This window comes from Scatophagus argus, chromosome 2 (assembly GCF_020382885.2).
Source record: "Scatophagus argus isolate fScaArg1 chromosome 2, fScaArg1.pri, whole genome shotgun sequence".
Taxonomy (NCBI): Eukaryota; Metazoa; Chordata; class Actinopteri; family Scatophagidae; genus Scatophagus; species Scatophagus argus.
The window spans coordinates 14516867-14539089 of NC_058494.1; the positions used below are offsets into that span (position 1 = coordinate 14516867).

At 40.2% G+C, this 22223-nt stretch overlaps 1 protein-coding gene across 4 annotated transcripts; it reads right to left on the minus strand.

Moving 5' to 3' along the window:
* Nucleotides 1-8742: 8742 nt before the first annotated feature.
* Nucleotides 8743-18361, minus strand: fip1l1b (FIP1 like 1b (S. cerevisiae)). 4 transcript variants are annotated; one of them, XM_046412201.1, is made up of 16 exons: nt 18071-18360; nt 17615-17669; nt 16502-16565; nt 16222-16334; nt 15906-15970; nt 15676-15783; nt 15431-15561; nt 14599-14714; nt 13925-13978; nt 12606-12705; nt 12355-12505; nt 12153-12234; nt 11250-11305; nt 10712-10901; nt 10013-10159; nt 8743-9433 (listed from the first exon to the last, which is right to left on the minus strand). In XM_046412201.1, the coding sequence occupies exons 1-16, from the start codon at nt 18147-18149 to the stop codon at nt 9292-9294; spliced, it is 1653 nt and encodes a 550-aa protein (XP_046268157.1). In that variant the 5' UTR covers nt 18150-18360; the 3' UTR covers nt 8743-9291. The 4 variants fall into 4 exon arrangements, with proteins under 4 accessions (XP_046268157.1, XP_046268149.1, XP_046268175.1 ...); XM_046412193.1 differs by having other exon boundaries at nt 8743-9436; XM_046412219.1 differs by lacking the exon at nt 13925-13978 and having other exon boundaries at nt 18071-18361.
* Between the last annotated feature and the right edge of the window lie 3862 nt (nt 18362-22223).

Sequence of the window (22223 nt, forward strand, 5' to 3'; positions counted from 1 at the left end):
AACCTTGTTTGTGCTTAATTGAACCACAAGATATTGATGCAGCTGCTATACAAATGGAGGCACAATAAAAGTATATGCTATATAGACAAAAATATTGGCATGGGGCTATTTTCCAGGTGTTGGGCTGTGCCCCTTACTTCCAGTGAAGGGAAATCTTAATGCTTCGGCACACCAAGACATTTTGGACAATGCTGTGCTTCCAACTTTGTTCCCCAACAGTCTTGGACAGCCCTTTTCTATCCCAGCATGACTATGCCTCAATGCACAAAACAAGGTCCATAAAGACAACCCCATCAAACATCTTTGGGATGAACTGGAACGGAGATTGTGGGCCAGGCCTTTACGTCCAACATCACAAATGCTCCACTGCATGAATGAGCAAAAAGTCCCACAGAAGCATTTCAAAGCCTTCCCAGAAGAGTGGAAGCTGTTATAGCTGCAAAGCTGTCTGTGTATTTAGAATGTGATGTCAATAAAGTCCCTATTGGTATAATGGCCAGCTGTCCCAATACATTTGTCTATATAGTGTATTTAGTATTCACATACACCTTAAAATATTTGCGTATTAAACATTTAATCATCCATCCATCCCTTTCCTATACCGCTTATCCGTCAGGGTCGTGGGGGAGCTGGGCCAACACACAAAGACAGACAACCACACTCTCACACCTAGGGACAATATAGAGTAGTCAATTAACCTAATGTGCATGCTTTTGGTATTGTGGGAGGAAGCCAGAGTACCCAGAGAAAACCTACACAGGCACAGGGAGAACATGCAAACACATAGAAGAGCCCAGCCTGGGATTTGAACCTGGAAGCCTCTTGCTATGAGGGAACAGTGCTAACCACTGCACCACCATGCCATCTGCATTTAATCATTTAAAAGACAAAACTGAGCATATTCACAACTTCAGAGGATATACTGTTGAAAAACAATATTGTCATTGCTTTAAGGCCTTGTAGCCAGACACTTCATACCTTTTTCTGAGTCCAGGATAGCAGGCTGTGGTAAGCTCAGACAGTCTACCTGCTTGAGAAACTCCTCCAGCTCTGCAGCAGTCACCTTAGTTCTCTTGCCTGAGAGACAGAACAAGTGTATGCAAATGAGCTATGAAGTACTCCAGAGTTCAATGTAGTTTCAGTTTAATAACATCAGAGATCTTACATGAGAAGATGGACTAAATTTTATTCCTATTTTTTACTGTTTTATATACATGTATTATAATCCGGTGGTTCTCAAAATGAGGATCAGGCCCCTTCAGAGCGTCACAAGACAAGTCTGAGAAGTCTTGAGATGATCAATTGGGTTGAAGAGAAAAAGAAACAAATTTCTACTAAACACATTTATAGACCTTTTTAACAATTATGTAACTGAAAGCATGTGAGAACTTTCAAGAGAAAATGACTCGTCGGTGAAAATCCCAACAACTAAACACTGTGTTTTGCCAGTATCCTCACACACCAGATGGTTTAGTACGTGGAACCATCTGAGAAGTTGTGCAGGAGAAACTGTTAGGAAAAGGGCAGGCACAATGTTGTATGAACCACCTGTCTGTCACAGGCTATCTTCAACCAACCAGTCAGATCAATGAAACTATGACTTGCCGTCCGGAAAGGAAGCCAGTCAGGAAAGACCGAAAGCATCTTTTTTTATTAAGAAAAGCCTTTAATGTTGTTTTTTGTGTTTCTTTCATTGAAGAAATACTCCCAGGTTATGATAAAACTGATTCTATAGCACATTACACTAACATCTTCAGAAGCCACAGCTGTTGTTTTCAACTAAACAGTCTCTCCTCTCACTCACTTCTGCCAGTAGCTCAATCCGAACCACTGTGGTTTGGACACAACACATAACTTGAAGCCTGGCAAGATGGAGTTTTTTTTGTGTGATCTATAAGGAATTGAGGGCCAAAAAAGTTTGTGACCACTGGCTTAATCTATAACGATGTTCAATAAGGTCATCATATGTTTTTCATGTAAACTGAATCTGAAAAGTAATAGCTGTCAGATAAATGTAGTGGAGTAAAATGAGTTATCAGTCTGTATGTCTGAAATCTTACTCAGAAGCTGGAGGCCGCTGTATGTGTTTCCTCCAATGGTGTAATTTGAGTAGACAACGAGGCAGTCAGGACAGCCAGTATTCAAGAGGACTTCAGTAGCAATGAAAGGTTTCACTGGGGATAGATACATCCAAAAACACACATCAGCACATAAACAAAGAACAAAGTACAAAGCACTGTTTCAGTGCTGACACAAAATCAAATCTGTTGGGACAGGTGAAATGTTTGTACAGCAAGTTTTATCAGCACTGCTCACCCATAGTTAGAGTGTTGTTTGCCAAGGTCATCTCAGTTGAGAAAGAGAGGCAACGTTCAAACCTTTCATAAGTAAGAAATTTTAAAAGTGAAATTACTGAAAAAAATATCACCGAACACTCTGCACAAGATAAGAGTTGAGGAAATGAAAAAAGTTGTATCAAGATTTTAACGCAATTCTTAAATTTAGGCTTGAAATTACATCTTTTGCATTTGAAGAACATTGATAACATCACTCTTGTTAGCGGCAGTGACTTTCACCCAGGCGCTCTCCACCAACATCTTTGTCAGGAATGAGGATCCCTTGATGTTTGTGCCTTCTGCTGACAAGATCCACTTCCCTAACAGCTGAAACAGACAACGTCTCCCTCAGTTGCACAAGATGACAAATGGCCATATTAAAGGATTTTGAACCAAAAAACAAAAAAACAAAAACATGTATCATGCAAAAGTGAGAGTGTGAGAAACAAGTGACAAGTGATATGAAATCTTACCTGTTCACTTCCTTTGATTGGAATAGGTTGGATTAGATTTTCACAGCTGGTCACAGGAGCTGACTGTCCACCAGGCAGAAGGCTGAGCACAGCCACAGCAACATGAATAAACCACATCATGATTCACTACTTACACAAAGAACCTAAAGCTGTGTGTCTGTGTGCTGTGCTGCTGGTTATTCAAAGCTGATTTTGTCTGCTTCAGTCTAAAACTGATGCTCTGAGCTTCAGAGGCTCATCCCACTAGAAGTCCTGTGTTGTTAACATATATGTTGCAATCTGGTTGAGAGGTGGTTCAAGTGAAAGATTAACTAAATTAGGCTTCCAAAATTAGACAAATTGCTAAAGTGTTGATATGAGATTAAATAAAACAAAAAAACAATTGGCAAGAACTGTGGAATTATAGCAATGAAAACAGTGACTGGATTGTGGACAAAGTGCCACTGTATTATTGTTGATAGAACAAACAGAATATACATGCACTATAAGCTTTACAAGTTTTAAGCTGTGTTTCAGCTCTTTCTGAACAGGCATCAATCTATGCTTTCTTTAATGATATTACAGCAGACTGTAAATCAGAAGCTTAGGAAATGTGAATGATAGTATATAGTTAGCCCAACTATGATCAAATTAGCTAGCTAGCTATAGCTATCCAGCTGCTATTATGCAACCCAATCAATATTTACAGTAACAATCCTGTTGAAAAAACACAGCATAGCCCAGCATAACTGGTCACCAGCAGAGTGAATGCTGGTTATTCCAGCAATACCAGCACATGCTGTGTTTTGGTGCAGGAATGCTGGTCAGTTCGGAGACCAGCATGAGTTGCTGGTGATTAGATGCTGGCGACGAGCATGGGAGGCTGGTGATTGGATGTTGGTCACCACCAGCACGGGACACTAGCATGGGAGGCTCGTGATTGGATGCTGATGGTCAGACTTAAAAAGCTACTTGGTATCAAGCACCCAATCCCAGCCTATAAGAAGGGAGCCACTGATGTCTTAGTGCTTTTTTACTGCTGCCAAGAATGCCATACCTTTCAATGTTAGCAGCTTCTGTAGGGTTAATGGCCGCCTGCTGCTTTTGGTGGTGGGGAAGGGATCAGATGACCTACACCTATGTGAAAGGGGCTGCTTGTAGTGACCACAGACTCCACAAATAATTCTGAAATTTGCCAAGAGGCCAAAAGCACGAATGCTAACGTGCTCCCTATCTGCTGTAAATATGTAACTGCTCTCCAATATATGCTCTCCTATAAACTTCTGCTTAACTTGTGTTGTGGACACGAGTGTGTGTGGGTTCTTATTGGCACAGATGCCGGATTTTCTATTGACAATAAGCCACGCACATGAAATTGAGCACAGTAAAAGCTAAATTAAGCACTCTATCAAAGTAAATAATCAAAGTATGTAACTCCATCTCTTTTCTGTTACTGATTTTATTCTGCTGCCAGGATTTTGGTTATATTGGTAGGTGAACTACATGCATAGCAATGGCGAATGAGTGTTGCCAGAGACATCTTTACTTTTTGCCTATTGACCAGAACACTTGCCTGGATCGAGACATTTAAATACATTCAGTCCACCAAGTTGAGGGCAGCTGGAAACAGAGTGTAATGTCTTGACAGTTCAGCCTGACATCAGGTAACCAGAACACAGCCCTGTTACACAACTCTGCACACTTGGCTTTGCTGAAAATTATACTTAAGATAAGACTCACTACGGCCAATAACGTGGGCAGAGGCTTCCCACACTTTGAGTGTGCTTTCCCCAGTCATCAAATATTCACTGCTAGTAATATCAAAGAGCTAACCAACCAAACTACTGAGTTTGTTTATTTGTTTTCTTGTACCATAAAGAAACATGCTTTCTCATACAAAATGACATATGGCCCAGATCAGAACAAATTATGAGTTAGTTCACAAACATATCAAAAAGAGTATCCAGGATTCTTGCTACACGATGTCCCATCTTGGCCTCTAATAAGGAGTTGAGAGCACTGAGCCCCTCAGAGGGCGAGATGTTGTCTGGGCAGATTTCTGTGAATGCACACATTAATAATAAGTTACAAACAAAGCATTTCTGTTGGACATTATAGAGTCACAGAACGTGGATATTTGTTCAGATTTGTTAACCTTCTCACCATGGTTCATGTCCATCATTATGGGCGACGGTATGCTGAGACATTCTGCTTGTCTCTTGTACATCTCCAGATCAGCAGGTGAGACACTCTGTCTCCTGCCTGGACATAAAGATGTCAGAGTAAGCAACCGTCTCAGGGGTTGCATTCCAAACTGAGACATTTGTATTAAAAATGACTCACAAAAACAGGAACCCTGACAAAGATATCTAACTTATTGGAGACAGTCTGCTGAGTAGAATAAGTTGTTTACAAGCTATCAGGCTTATCTCTGGGACAGATGAGTGAATATTCCTTACTGAAAAGCATAAAACTGGTGAAGGTGTCTTTGCCAGAAGTAATCTCTTCATGGACAACCAGACAGTCAGAGCAGTCAGTTGACAGGTAGACTTCCTTAAGGTAGAAAGGCTGCTCTGTGAAAAAAAAAAACAACACACACACACACAAACAGAAGATAGTGTGGGTGTTTGAATGCAGGTTTCCACTTCAAAGTTTCACTCACCGAGGGTCTTCACTCACCAATCAACATCGTGCTGTTTTCAAAGATCACATCGTATGTCAAGCTGGAACACCGGCCATATCTGTGTGGAAAAAAAATAAAAATAAATGCTGCATCAGAACATCATATGATTCTTTGAGTCAGCAGAATGAAGTAGATTATTGTACCCTGTGTATTCGATGTTATAATCAACATTTGACATTATCAATGCATTAAACAACTATAAGTATATGAAAGATGTTGCTTGCAATGATGAACCCACACAGAATTATCACCTGACTATATATGCATACGACAACTATATACACCATATAGACAAAAGTATTTAGACACACCACTTTATGGGTCTATTTTTCCCCTTACTTCCAGTGAAGGGAAATCTTAATGCTTCAGCATACCAAGATATTTTGGACAATGCTATGCTTCCAACTTTGTGGCAACAGTTTGGGGAAGACCCTTTTTCTATTCCAGCGTGACTGTGCTCCAGTGCACAAAGCAAAGTCCATAAAGACATGGCTGGATGGGTTTGGTGTGGAAGAACTTGACTGGCCCACACAGATCCCTGACCTCAACCCCATCAAACACCTTTGGGATGAACTGGACCGGAGATTGTGAGTCAGGCTTTTTTGCCCAACATCAGTGCCTGACCTCACAAATGAATGAATGGTTGGAAATTCCCATAGAAACACTCCTACATCTTGTGGAAAGCCTTAACAGAAGTGTGGAAGGTCCTGCTATAGCTGCAATGCTGTCTGTGTATTTAGAATGCAATGTCAGTAAAGTCCCTGCTGGTGTAATGGTCAAGTGTCCCAATACTTTTGTCTATATAATGTACCATAACAACCCATGTTGTGTTCAGAAAAACTATTTAAAGCAAAAATATATTTTAAAAAAATGTTTACATGTCTGAGACAAGTTCCCTCTCAAACATTTATCTTTCACAATGGCAGTTCTACATTGCAATGTCATCAGGTGTGAATGATGGGGATTTACAGTCTCTGAGTCTGGATGATATTGAGGATATTGCTCTGTGTGGTTGCAGTGACGTTCAGCCAGACACTGGTCAGCAGATGGCCCAGGGAGCGACTTCCTGGGAGGTCAGAGCTCCCCCCAATGTAGAACCACTTCCCCAGAATCTGGAGCACACAGGGAGAACAAAGACTACGGGTCAGCATTTGTCAGCCTTTGGGTCAGACCCTGCTGTTTGCTATAGTAAATCAAATATGTTTGAAAAAGGAAACAGGTCTGTAATTTCAGGTCTGATTTATTTCTAAATGATTTACAAGATGTTGTCTGGAAGGAACAATGTAATTTTTTGCTGTAAAACAAACTAGAAACAGTTTAAAGTTGGTACAATTTAATAAGTCCAGCATACAACCTAAGGCAGCGTCAGCTGAACATTAAAAAAATAAATAAATAAATAAATTCTACAGACAAGCATTAAACAGAGCAATAAAGTTCTAAGTAAAGTAAGTAAAAATATAATTAAATAAAAAATGAATAAAGGAATATTTAATTATGCTTTTCTTTTAAAGTCATTCCTGTTTTCTTCCCAATTTATTTCTACTATATATAGCCTTTTCTAGGAAATTACCCAGGAGAGTATGAGGGAATTAAGAACAAAAAAGAAAGAAAGAAAGAAAAACCACGGTCTATGTAGAGGATGCAATGTACTTTGCAAATTTTGCAATGGTCAAGTCTTACAAATTGATAAGAATTGTAACCGATGTAGGCTTTTTGCCCTGTGGATAAACAGTAGTAGTTTCTACATGTTCCAGAGAGTCACAATTGTAGAACTGACATGTTAAAAAATGTTTTCCCTGAAATGACTCCATGTGCAGGGATGTTAAACTAGAAAAACATGTTTATAGGTAAGCCATGGTTCCATTTTCAAACCTTTTTCAATAAGGATTGTAAGTTGTATTTTTCCGTCTGTTTAAAGCTGAAGACACTAGAGGCTGGGTATTTGTGCAGTATGACCATCTATCATTGAATTACAGCCAATGAAATCAAAGATGTTATTTTTTTTTTTGCAGAAAATCTATGTTTCCTCTTTACTGTGACAACATGAGCTTAGTGACCGAAGTTTGATAAGCTCTTCAGGTTTACACAAGAGAGGACGCACTGACCATCCTGGCTTCACTTCTCATTTTCTCTCTCTCTCTCTAAAATTTCATTGTACATGATTTAAAAAATCTGAAGCAGGCCAGTTGTCAGACATGTGAAGTAAGAGAAAACATTTATCTGACTGGTTACTTAAGATGCAAAATGAACAACATGTGCACTTACGTCTTCGTTGCTGACAGTTATGGGTTTCAGCAGACTCTCACAGCTGCTCAGAGGGGCACAGTGTCCCAGTGAGAGAAGGCCCAGCAACACAACAGCAGCTCCACACTTCATCCTCATCATGACTTTTGCCTTGTTTTGGTTCTCAGTTGGCCTTCCACACACAGCTTTATCTCACCACCAGCATTCACCGTACTGTGAGCTTACACAATCAAAGCAGGAGGAAAAGAGGGGGGGGGGGGGGCGGGACTTTGACCTGTTTGAGGAATGGATGGAATCTTAATCGGAACACATAGCAGCTGTTACATATAGTACGTAAGCTAATTTTGTTAATCTTTCTCATAAACTTGCCTGATCTGTAACTGAAACTAAATGTGTAGTCAGCGCAAAAAGATTTGTTTCTCACAACTTTGTTTAATTAACACATTTTCACATTTAGCTGTTTTCAGTAGTTCTGCAGTAAAAAAAAACTTAAAAAAAATACTCCATTAGAAGTAATCTATTCAAGAAATTCCTCATTTTACTTGATTTAATTGTACTTTCTTGCCTTAAGTATGTTTTTAAGGTTTTTCAGCTCCCTATATATATATATATATATATATATATATATATATAAATAAATAAATGAATAATTTCTGTACATACCTAGGTAGTAGTTGGAATTTTTATTGTACAAAGAAGTCATTTTAATTGAGTGACATTAAGCATTAATATTAAAATAAAACAGTACTGTTTTCAAGGTCAAGACTGAATTTTTTTCCAGAAATGTTTTAAGAAATCTAAAAAAAAAAACGCTGCCTGAGCGATATTTCAACAAAAAAAAAAATTAGCTAATTAGTTAATTATCCCAATTAAAATAGTTGAACTTTGAACTTCTTTCTTCTTAATTTGAGAAATGTAGAATCTTGTGCACTGGAGGGTCACACAAGTCACTGCTGGGAAGCTAACATATGTGAAGAAGTATTGGACTATTTAATCCAAAAATAAATAAATAAATCACAAAAACATGTCTTATCAAAACTGTTTTTTTTAATTGAACTTAACCAACTGAGATTCTACAGATGTCTTCATACAGGACAAGAACAAAAGGATAACAAACAAACAAATCACAGAAAAAGAGCCAAATCTGCTGATACTCCTGACTATCCAGTGAAATCTCTGAGCCCTAATCGTTACAGCGGGGCTCTGAGGGGAGGGAGCATTGAAGAGAATGAGGAGGAGGTTAAAGAGAGACTGATGCCCTGTGTGATGTCACCTACTGATGGAAAGACAAAGGAAGATAAAAGAAAAGGACGACCTTCCTTCCTTCTTTCACCACCTCCTCCACTCCATCTGAAGTGATGGTGAAGATGAACAACAGCGGGATGGAGGGGAATTGAGATTGATGAGGAGGGGAGTGACAGGATGCATCGATCTCTCTCCTGGTTTTCTTGGTCTCATCTTGTCCCTCCCTTTGCTTCTTTCCCATCTCGGTGGTGGGAGACACAGAGGGACTGACAGGACTGAAGGCAGACAGACAGACAGACAGACAGACAGGACAAACAGGAGGTGGTGATCACTACTCCATGGCCTCCTGGTTCTCTTGGTCTGCGCTGATCTCCTCGCTGACCTCTTTGCCCTCCTTGCTCCTCTTGCTCTTCTTATGTTTGTGCCTACGGTGGCTGTCGCCCTCCTCGCTGTCGTGCCTCCTCCTGCTGCTGCTGCTAACGGAAAGAAAAGAACAAAAGTGAGCGAATGGCACGGGAGATTCAAAAAGCAGAGGACACAGATGAGAAGTGGGATGAAGAGCAGGGAGGGAAGGCGATTGTGTGGGAAGGGGAGATAAAGACAGACAAGAAGATGAATGGGTGAAAGAAGGAAAAGGTGAAGTGAAATGGACAAAAGAGAGGCAGCATGGTGCCTGTCAGTCTTCCCATTTTCACACAACACAGTAGATTTATCACTTGAAATTCTGTGTCATTTTTTTTGGTCGCTGACAGAAGCAGCTTCTCATCCTACCCGCAAAAATCCTCAGTCTTATCAACAGGCTTTGAGGATGACAGCTGACTGATGTGCTTTAATGCTATCTCAGTCAACATAGGCTGGGTGGGGCAAATAGTGGCACACAGTGGTTGTGCTAGTTCGGAACATGTGCTTTTTTGTTTTGTTTTGTTTAATGCTACCCTCTTTACATCCCGAGCATCACTCTTGCTATAGCTCTATTCTGTTCTACTCATGGGAGAGATTCAGCAAATGGTCAACTGGTCTAAGAGAGAGGTTTTGGTTGTGTGTTTATTTACCTGCGAGAGGACTTGTGGCGTCCTTCCTCTTTGTCTCGGTGCCGCCTCTCTCTGTGTCTTTCCTCTTTCTCTCGGCTCGACCGGTCACGATGCCGCTCACCGTAACCACGCTCCTGGTACTCGCGGAAACGATACCGCTCCTCATCGCTAGTTGAAAGAAGAGAGGAGGTTTGTCGTGCCAAACAAGTCCATTCTCTGGTTAAAATGTGGTATTTTGTACAAGTAAAACAACAAATGTTTTATCAGTGTGTGTCTATGAGCTTGTGAACATAACCACCATTTGCCTAAAATATGCTTTTCAGACAAGTTTCAAGGCAATTTGCAACAACAACTTCATTAAAATAACATGTAGTAACATGAAACCACATCCAAGGCACGAAAAATTGAGTTGGCAGCCCGCCATGTCTAAATGAATGTAACTGGTAGTGGAAACACAGACTTTTATATGATATTGACAAACTAATTGCATTTAATGAGAATCTGTCACATCATGGCTGACACCCGATCCAGTCACTGTGATCTACTGGGAAAGGCTTATCGAACTGCTGCATCCACAGACAAACTTAAGACAAAATAAAAGCAGCATTACTTAAAAACATTGTTTATCACTTTGTATATCATATTCGGTGGCTTTACAAAACGCCAGTCAACTCACACTCCGGCATGTGAAATATAAATGTGAGTTTGTGTCCCTCTCACCTGGTGTAGCTCATAGCTGAGGGGCTGTGCTCTCTCTCTCTGTCCCGCTCATGCGTCCTCTCTCGGGGCCTGTCTCTCTCCTTGTCTCTCTTGTCGTCTCGACGGGGATAGTAGTCCCAGGATTTAGAGTTGTCCACTATGGGGGGCCACGGAGGAGGAACGCCCCCAGCCATGGGTGGAGGGTATCCACCTGAAAAAAGTGATAAAAAGGTAAAGATGAGAGGAGCCAAAGACTCGGTTATTACTTTGTGTTTAAACGTTTCCTGGAAAGGAAACTTTACCCAAATCCAGTTAGCAATCTGTCAAATATAAAGACAATGCAAATTAAACAATTTGAACATGATTGTGTTTCTGAAAACTAGGAATGCACATTTGCTTTAATTTACAAAAAATAATATCTATAGCTTCAAACCCAGTCACTGTTTTCTGTGTACATATTACATTGCAAGAGATGGACTATCAAAGGACAGGAAATGAGTTCTGACATTTGCTGCTTTGCTGAGGTCTGAAAACCAGATTACACTGTAAGGCTTCCTACCTTGAGGGAATGGGTAGGAAGGGACAGAGCGTCCATCATAACTTCCAGCGTGGCCACTGTGGAAACAGAGCAAAGGCGACACGTTGCACAGTGTACGTTTGTGTGTAAAGTGATTCAACTGACAGTATGGAAATAAGTTCTCTATTTTAAGGAGACATAGAACTAACCTTTCAGATTAACTAACACAAAACTAAGTGACCCCAACATGAGTCTCACACACATCACATATTTAACAGAGTGTTATATGTGAATACGTCTTTTGCAGCAGACAAAAACTGAGGTCTGACTTCAGTCGGACTTTGAGTTGTGGACCTGACAGAAAAGCTTGGTCCATAAACAAACAGGCAGTAAAAGTGTTTGTGTGTGTGCCACGCGTCTGTTTACATATCAAAGTAAAGTCGTAAAGTTCAAATGTTTTTCTATGGAACTTTCTAATGAAGAAAAATATGAACTTTAAACTTGTGGCATCAGTCACATTCATGTTGCTTTTTGTAAAAGGTATTTTTCTGCATCCCTGTCGTAGCAGTAGAAAAACTTTTGGGATCCATGCAGTCACCTTTTGAAATGATGATTACAAAATATAGAAATAGCAATGTGTTAACTGCTTCATAAATCATTTTTTTTTTGTTTGCATCTGTCATGATTGTACTAATTAGCTGTTAAAAAATACCACTGGCCTGCTGATTTGTGGTGCCCCTTCTACACAACAATGTGGCTGGGAGCAGATTTATAAATCACCACACCATCAAATCTACGTTACATCTGACATTCACCTTCACCCAGACCTTCTGTGCCAACATGGAACAAAAGAGAAGGTGTACATGGAGACTCCTACACAGTGTGTGTGCCAAACACCTACCACTTCACACTTTGTGTGTGCGTGTGTGTTTACATGTGAGCTACCTGTCCATAGTGGGGATGATAGCAGGAGGGGGACCACTAGGTGGAGGAGGAAAACCAGGAGGTGGGACTGTAATGGGCAACCCTACAAGAGAGGAAGAGAGGATAAAGAGATCGAAAACAATCAGAAACAGCAAACATAGGATGAAATTAAATATACCAAGAGAGCAGCTCAGAGAGAACAAGATGGTGGCTATGAACTCACTGGGTGGGGGGATGAGTGGGGGTGCGGCGCTGACGTTGGGTGGTGGAGGCAGGAACGGAGGTGGCGGTATGTTTGGAGGAAGGGGTCCAGGCGGGAAGAAGGTGGGTATCTTAGCTGGAGTCGGCTCTGCATCTGATTGTTCAGCGATCACCTGCACGACAGAAGACAGGAGAGGTTAAGATGACAGCAGACACTCACTTCAGTCAATCAGTGGACTTTTTGACCCAGAATGACTCAATGCCTCAGTGCACCTGGATATTGTTGCCATCCAAATTGTGCCTGCGCCGCCCCTCCACCCTGCTGATGGTGGCCGTCTGCCCACCAATCACATCTATAGTACCACTCGTCTTCCTGCGAGAAGGATATAAGAAATACAAATCAGGGCACTGAGCAGAAGCCATAACAGGTGACACAGGTGACACATAACCAGCAAACATAACCCGCAGTGCACATAAACTACGTGTCTAAGTCACATGAGAGACTTCAACAATGTGGTCTTAAATCATTTCCACAGAATGCACACTGTGACAAACACAGGCTGATGCAGATTTTGATTTCTAAAACCAGCAATATAACAACAACATAAACACATGATGAAAATAAAAAGTCTCCACACAGAACTGCAATTGATCTATATATTTAGCAGGGAACTTCACAGTGTAAAAATCTATTTGACACAAACTTTCTGGTGGACGAAATATGTAATAACATGGTTTCGGATGGACATGTCCCTGAAGAAGACATTATATGGTGATTTGAGAAAACTATGCATCTTCAACTGTGGTGGGACATAAGTACATTTACTCAAGTGCAGTAATTGTACTTGAGTATTCCCACTTCCTGTTAATTTGGACTTCTACTGCACTACCACTGAGAAATACGGTTTATTTATTTGAAAAGTTTAGTTACTCGTTACACTGCAGATTTAGTTAATCAACAAATACATTTTGGTGTATTATAGATTCAAACTAAACTCTTTTGACCTTGAGGGGAAATCAACGAAATACACGAGAGATAAATTATATCAAGTAGATAAGGCGTCTTTATCAGCTTAAACATTTAAGTGACAAACACATTATGCATCAGTAATGATAATCCCATTCTGCATAATGGTACTGGTACTTCAATTATATTTCGATGCCAATGCTTTTGTATTTTTAAAGTTTAAATGTATGACTCTTACTTTCTGCAACTGACTTCATGTTGCACTAGAGTGTGTTTCTAAAACCATCACAATGTTCCTGACATTTTGATCCCTGAATTAATGATGTCAAATCACTACAAAATGACCTTTGAATTTTGAAGCATGTAATTTAAAATAGTAAACAATGAGCAGTGAATGCAGCTAACACTGATATTCTGTTGTTATGACACAGGTACATCAACCACCCCCAAAAGACAGAAATATGGGCACAATCAAAGTATTTCTGGGGCCTTGGAAGTAGCGCCGGGAGTTTTTCTGTGGTCACGTTTCATGGTCAAGAAAAACGCCAGGCCCCTCATTTTAACAGGTACACATTTCCCCATCAGGCCCATTTAACTACGTAGGCACGAGGCCATGCCCACTTACGTATAATAGGACATGTCCTGAACAGGCGGGCCAGTCCACTGAGGGGGAGAGATCCTACCATTTTGAAACAAAGGACAGGGGTAAAGGAGATGAGAGTAACATCGGCCCTGACACACACAAACACTCACATACAGCCCACGGGATGGTGACCTACTTTAATCACAGGGCCCACTGGTAAAGCTGGAGGTGATCAGGTGTGTGTGTCTGTGTGAGTCAAGATGGTGTCTGAGCATATTTAGCTTAACACAAGAAATGTTATCACTGAGCAGTTTGCTTCCAAACAAACTAAAGATTGTTTTTATGTAATCATTTGTTAGTCTCCTCATCGCTCCAGCTCTGATTGTTTTAATCTGCTGCTGTTTTTACTCTCAACAGTGGAGTGGAGGGTTCAGTGGACATTTGATTCACATCCTTCATGTAGGTTATGTATTATCTTTTAAAGATGTACCAACATTTCCACCTGAACATATTTTTTTGTCCATGTTTTGATTTATTAGTAGTTTCACATTTCCATTCAGCTTTACTTTAATAAGTATGTACATAAAACAGGTAGAAGGAAACACTCTTATAGTTAGCTGATCTACTCTTCTGTACACATCACTCCTAGTGTAAAGTGCATGCGTGTCCTATTTCCAGATATCTTTAATAAGTGAAGATAAAAGCAGAGCTGTTACCTGGGGACCTGAGTGACAGACTTGTACAGGCTGACAGGAGATGTGAAGTCTGGTTTAGAGGTGTGGACAGGCACACTGGACAAGTCCTTCTCATTGCCAGTCCTGCCTTGCTGAACCTTAAAAGAGCCAGAATAAGCCTGTTAATATATTTCACTGTCTTAATACCAGGAGAAATAATTAATCTTCATTTTAAAGCACATATAGTCTAACAAAGCAATTTACAGCAAAAGGAAGTCTCTCCAAAATGTAGAAATACAAGTGACAGACTGGTTCAAAGCAAAAGTATAACATTTACTTCTGTTGTTGTTCCTAACTTAAAGGGTAACCTCAGTAAAATATCAGGGAAGGAGTGAAAGGAAGGATGGACATCAGAGAATCAGTGGGGGGAAAACAGCATGTAGAGCCACACACCTAATGCAGTGACTTAAGGGTTTATTTCAACAGATCAGTCAGAGTTGGTAGTTGTGGGGATGGTGGAAAAGAAGGTTCTGGTGAGTTTTATTTTGTTTCTGTAAGGCAGTGAAAGGTGCATTTAAATGGTAAAAATTACTCTTTCTGTAAATGGGCACCAGAGGCTTTGACGAGAATAACAATATGGATCTGCCAGTGGCAAAGTGCCTGTAGGAGTGACACAAACCATGTGAAAATAGAGTCCGGGTTGAAAAATACCAAAGTTACCTTTTCCAAAAGGTGGTAAAATGTTTCTTAAAATGTTAAGGTATACAGGAGAATGACTGAAAAATAATTTCAGGAAGTTGCCAAACCACCCTGATTTCATACAGACTCCAAATGTAGAGAAGAAAGAAACAGAGAGTAGGCACTGGTCTCTCACAGTGATCTTGCTCGCCACAGAACTGACAGTAGAGACCTCCAGACCCATGCGTAGCCTCTTTTGTTTTTCGCAGTAAGCCTTCCAGGTGTCTTCATTGAAGCCATAGTTAAAGTAGTCTGACAGATCCGCTCCTATATACACAGGCACCCAAACAAAGAAACTTGTGAAATACTGTACATGCCTAAAGAAACAGTTTTATTATACATGTTATGTTTTTTACAGTTTAAAAAGCTACACAAACACACCTGGCTTCCTCCAGGGCTTCTCTTCAAAAGACTCCATTTCCACCTCCAGCACAGGAACCCCATTAATGCTTCCAGGAGCATCCAGATCCACTCCCTTCAGCTTGGTTGCTGAAGAAAATAAACGACACGACTTTTAAACAATCTCTTCTCTACACTTCATGTGTTAAGGTTCTTTTTAAAGGTAAAAACAGGAAAAAGGAGAATAGCAGCAGGTTCAAAAATGCCAATACCTTGTCCATATGGTCTGGAGCCTGTTGTCTTTATATTGAGATTGACAGGTGGAGCTCCATAAGGTCTGAGAGGTGGAAAAAGAATTGAAAGCCTGTCAGCAATACATTTTATCACAATGTCTACCCATTATTAAAGCTGTCCAGTACACCACGTACATAATACCATAAACAAACAACTACACCAGTCAGTTCTGTTGTACTAGTGATTCTGTTTCTTGAGCTGCTGCAAATGTACAATGAAAAGTGTACAAAAGCAACTGAAACCCAATTTCTCTTTGTTTACAACTGAGACTAACATCATTAAAGTAAAACCTACGTATACTGCGGTGCTCCAGTTTTTATGTCTCCAATGGTGACGCGGACATCATCATCATCATCATCGCTGTCACTGTCACTGTCAACATCCTCACCTACAGCTTCACCTGTGGTCTAACAGACCAGGAGGGGAAAAAGAATGAGACGACTTCTTTTCCAGAGAGACAGAAAGAAAGCGGTGAGAGGAATGAGGTCCAGGGGAAGGAAAGCACATAGACAAAAACAAAACTAACAAAAATGACAACACACGTCGCAACACATACTGCACTCAAGCGATCTACCTCAGAGGTCACTCCATTCCCTGTAGCGTGTGCAGCATCTTCTGTTGAAGCATCAGTGGGTGCACTACAGCACATAAAATGAAACATTAAACTCAGTAAACATAGTCAAACAACAACAATTTGTTTAGAAATGCCCAGAGTGATTATCAGAGCTGAGACTCAGCTTTTTTGTTTTAGTATAAAGTTGGGTGTTTTTTTATGTCTCATTGCTGATTAAATAATTTTAAAATAAATATTCTTAATAGCAGATTTAAGTAAACAGAATTAATCTAAATCTGCAAGGTATCCAGAAATTTAAGCTATCAAATAAATACATTTACATTTAGTATTTGCCTCCAAAATGTAATGGAGTGGAAGAAAGAAAAAGCAGAAAATTAAAATACTCAAGTAAAAAGCAAGTACCTCAAAATTGTACTTAAGTGCAGTATTTGAGTTAATTGTTCTGAGTTGCTGTAAATTCAATCACTGGATTTTCCTAATTTTGACACAGAGAACTTTTATCTATTCTTTAAATTTATATCAGTTCCAAATATTGCCAATCAGTCTCCTTGATCACTAATAATCAGTATAGGCCCTGAAATCAATAAACATATTGGCCAGTCTCTATACAGCACCACAAAAGCTACACAAAGTTTGCCCTTTTGAAGCTAACGTCACAATCACAATGCTAATGTAAGGATTAAAGATTTACAGCTTGACACAAGACAACAAATGAATTAATGCAGTTTTAACTTGTTCTTTTATCTACTTTTTTATTCAAAGTGTTGCTTGTGTCTGCATATCTGTAAACAACAAATTAGCAACACTAAAAGAATATTTTTCATCAATAGTTAAGTTCTTTAAATATATCTGTATAACTTAATGTGTAACTTAGAAGCAGACTGCACCAGACAATGATCAGTTCATTTTCATTTTTCTTTGAAAGCAAAAAAAAATGCATAGCTATGGATGTGCCCACTGAGGTGTTTTTATGCTTCTTTAAATGACTTCTCTGATGTGAACAGTACGTCCTCCCCCACCTACTCTGGATGTCAACAGGTGTCTACTTTTCTTATAATCTCTTACTCAAGTCCGAGGTGTTAGTTTATATTGGTTAACACAGATGTTAAATACCTGACTGCAGCATTCAGTTTGGCTTCTTCGTCCTCATCTTTGCTCTCGGACTCATCTGAAAAATGAAAAATATTTCTGTCAACAATAACTAACCCCAGGGGCCATTCATTGGTTGCTCATATTTAACCTTGTGCACAAAATCCAACAGAGAGCAACAGCAAGAGCATTTACCACGATTTAAGATAGAATGCTAAATTAACATGTCTCCAGAGGCATCTTTTAAATCCCCTTTTCGACAGTCATGTGGCTGCAAACGGCCGACAAAAGTAATTCAAATAGGCGCTGCTAGCTTAGCATCCAGGCTAACTAGCTAGCTAACCAAATAGCAGACATTGTTGTTGGCTGGCAGTTCATTAGTACAACAGCGCACCAGACACACATTGATACATGTCACTGACGACCAAGAGGGGTTTTGCTGGTTGACGCAGAGTATATGTATATGCTTTCTTTTTTTACCTCCATACAGCCATTCCTCCTCCTCATCTCCAGCACTGGCATCCGTGGTGGTTGTTTTGTCCGCTTCCTCCGCAGACATAATCAGCTAACACGGAGCGCTGAACCAACGGAAGCGTCGCAAAAACAACGTTCAATAAATGCTACTAAATGCTGAAATTCACATACACGACTCCCTTCAGTGGGGAAACGCTGTAGTCCAAAAAAATTTAAGGAGTCACAGATTCATCGCACACCGCTGCTAGACAGCGTGAACCCGGAAGAGGTTGTTGGAGTCCCGCTAAGGTCAATGTGTTGATGCAGAAGCACAGCGCCCCCTGGCGGACAAGACACATCGACTTTCGTTCCGGTGGCGCTTGTTGGGTTGTGAAGGTGCTATGGTTCCACTATCTAGACAAAAGTGCCCGGATACACCTCTTTATACGGCTGTTTTTCAAGGATGTTTTTCGGCCCCTTACTTCCAGTGAAGGGAAATCTTAATGCTTCATCATACCAGGACATTTTGGACAATACTATGCTTCCAGCATACAGTTTGGGGAAGGCCCTTTTCTATTCCAGCGTGACTGTGCTCCAGTACACAAAGCAAAGTTAATAAAGACATGGTTGGATGAGTTTGGTGTGGAAGAACTTGACTGGCCCACACAGAGCATGGAGATTGCCAGCCAGGCCCTTTTTTCAGTGCCTGACCTCACAAATGCTCTACTGCATGAATGGGAGAAAATTCCCACAGAAACAAAGCCTTCCTAGATGAGTGGAAGCTGTTATAGCTGCAATGCTCTCTATGTATTCAGAATGCAATGTCAGTAAAGTCCCTGCTGGTGTAATGGTCAGTCTGTCCCAAAACTTTTGTCTATATAGTGTATCAAGACCGTGATAATGAAATAAACTTTGATGTAGACTTTGAGTATTAATTGGTGTTATATTTTTTGGTTCTTGTATTGTGTGGACAAAAGACATGGACGAAAAAGGAGATGGTGATGGCTGCTTTTTCTGTCTACAGAGGCTGGCAACAGGGATAGGGAAATGTGGAGGGAGCTCACTCACTGTGGCCTAATGTGCCACAAGCAATGACGAGGATTACAAGTAAATAAAATGGGTCTGAACCTGAAAGCAGCACAATCAGCAGCATGGGTCTGGCATAAGACCAGAGTAGCAGCCAATCCAGTCAGGTTTTCTCTTAACTTGGCTTCTTGTTTTGGCTTTTGTTTTGCAACAAAACATTATTGCAACACACTCTAAATCATTCATTCCCTATCCTACCCTATGGATATTACAGACTCAGTCTTCCTGTTTGTTTGCATTACTTTTGAGGGAATTGATGTGAATTATAAAGGCCTACTGCTGAATTACACATGTTTTTATCTGTGGCAGCTCTTCAAAGTGAAGATGATTTTCAGAGGGATATGTTTTTTACAAAATATCCTCACTCTCCTGTTAATAGTCATATGACACAGAGTATCAGATTCCTGACCCCATTGGGCCCCCCTGGCTAGTTTACTAAAAGGGTAAAGCATACAATTGCTCTAAGGCCACAGACCCTCATAGGCCCTACTGAGTGTATGCTTTGTGATAACTGACTGCAAATTTGTGAATACGAATGACTAAATTACACAATCAGATGAGAACAAAATGATACATTTAGATTCTTAGATTCATTACCTAATCTTGTTGTCCATCTCGTGGAAAGAGCTGCTGACATTACCCTGGTGACAATGCTAGCAAATACAATGTTTACCGCACACGCTTAGTTAAGTGTGTTAGCATGATAGCATTTGCTGATTTGCACTGGCCTGAGCTATGCAGCTGAAGCTGACGGTGCTGTTATTAGTTTGTAAGAAGGCTATTTATTCACAAACTGAAGTATATGACAGATTTAAAAAAATAAAGTGGGATAAAGCGTAAGTAAATAAAGTGAAAATAAATTTATTACAGACATACATGCTAAGCTCATGGCAATTCATTTATGACATATAAAGCTTTTTAATTGAAAATCACTAATAAAAACCTCAGGTGACTCAGTAAAGTTCATCCTCTGGGGACCCTGAATGCTAGTGCAAACTTTCTTGTCTGTCTTTCCAAAGGTTCTGAGATATTTCAGTATGGAATACAAACACTGTGCGCACAGACATGTGGTGGTCCTATTGGTTGGTCAAGGCTGGCAGCTCATTATTGTCCCAGGACATGGACGTGGCTTCATCTGGCCATGGTCCCAAGAGTGAAACGAGGAACTGATAATGAGAGCTAATGCCTGGCCTCCAGTCCAGTTCATCTCGAAGGTGTGTGTGCACAAAGGCGACGCCATTTTTAAACAAGTCCCAACATGTTGCCACACAGTTGGCAGAATACTACTATCTAAAATGCCTGTTTCCCTTAAGTAGCACCAATTTGCATATATTTTTTTTAAATAGAACAGTGCAGTTTGTGAAAGGTAGTTTAGGCATCATGACTGCTCGTACTCACCTTTGGCCGTAAATACAGGTGTTAGAACTGTGAGAAGAGCTAATTCTACAGACCTGGGGTTGCACCCTTGCATGTATCGGCTTATGTCCTGGAGCTTGGAGCCATTTCCTCTAATGCCCTATGAATGATTCTCAATGCGATTTCTCTGACAAAACTGTACTGACTTTCTCTACCAGGATTTGACTAAGCTCATACATTCTACCCATCCTGCATGCTATATCTTTCAAGTATTATATAAAGTACTGTTCCAGAAGCATTAGCCACATTTGCTATTATTTATACTTCACATGCTAACACCATAAGTTTTTCAATCCACACACAACTTAATTATGTTTATTTATATTCAACTCTTTTCATGAAATCAAGCGGCAGCTGCAGGCTCATCATCAGTAAAATGACTCATAACTGATGCTGAGGCTCTGTTTGCACAAGACGTTGTCCTGTCAATGCAAAGAGGATTCTTAATGGATTTATGGCCTTTGACTGTTAAAGTGGAAACCACTTTAGTGTTGTCAGTAAATGACGAGGAAATCTGTGGATTCTCTCACTCTCTCTTTTCACCAACATGTTAGATATTAGCACTTCTACACACTGGTGATTACGCCGAGGTGGACGTTCACACCTGCTTTGATGCATCTGATGCTGAAATGTAATTAATTCGAATGCACGGATATAGACATGGACATGGACATGCACTTACATGGTGGCAACTTTACATTTGTGGGTATATTGATTTTTTTTTTCCTATGCAATGACCACACGTGGTGTTCATATCACAAGTATCTAGCTAATATATCACATGGCATGTGTGAGCTCCTGAGTGGGTCTCTGTGAACACTCACACACACACTCACACATACACATGTGAACACACACACAGGGAGGCACAGGAGGGATATGGATGCCAACGGTCTCTCAGTTAAACTGATCATGGAAATTGCATTTGTCATTCACTCTGTCTCCCACAGCCTCATCTCTCGTTCAGTTTCGATTATTCCTCTCTGTCTTTTACCCCATCGGCCCTCCTGATCACACTACATCCCTCTTTTTGCCTTTTTTCTCCATGTGATGCTTTTTTTTCTGAAATCCCTCTTTTTAATCACTGCTATCCATCTTCCCTACTAAGATTTTCAAATGCAATTTGCCTGATTGATATGACCATAATTAGGTAACTGCAGTTTGGATCCTGTACAAGGTTGGTATAACCATTCAGACAACACACTATTAAAAGACTGCTGTCCTGTGAAAACTATGTGTGGGGATTATGAGTTTTTAAAACAAACAGAAGGATTAAGTTTTGGGTTCACAAAACATTCAAGTATGTGAAACAGACTAAACCATTTTAAAACCCATTGGATATGACGACAGGAAGCCATTTATTGCAAATCATTAAAACATATTAAAGGAATGTGAAAATACTGACTATACACTCAGCTGCAAGTTTTTTTAGCTAGTCTAATGTAACAGTCCTGCATTAAGTCCAGACTTCACTGTTCCCTTTTCATTGAAACTGTTTTAGAGAGGTGTTTCTATTACTTTGTCCAACCCACAATAAACTCAACAACTAAAACAGCTTCAATTAACACTGGACATCATAACCTCCAGATAGGTGGGGTTTTACTACAGGAATGTTGCGTTAGACTGCATTAGTTTTACCTGGGTGTAGCTCACAAACTGGCAGCTGAGTCTACAATAT

Coding starts and splice junctions, on each gene's coding strand:
- fip1l1b (XM_046412193.1), bottom strand. CDS start 18,149: ATGTCTGCGGAGGAAGCGGACAAAACAACCACCACGGATGCCAGTGCT. Junction 11,306..12,152: donor ATCATCCCCACTATGGACAG/GTAGCTCACATG, acceptor CTGTTTCCACAG/TGGCCACGCTGGAAGTTATG. Junction 9,437..10,012: donor CGCCACAAGTCCTCTCGCAG/GTAAATAAACAC, acceptor TCTTTCCGTTAG/CAGCAGCAGCAGGAGGAGGC.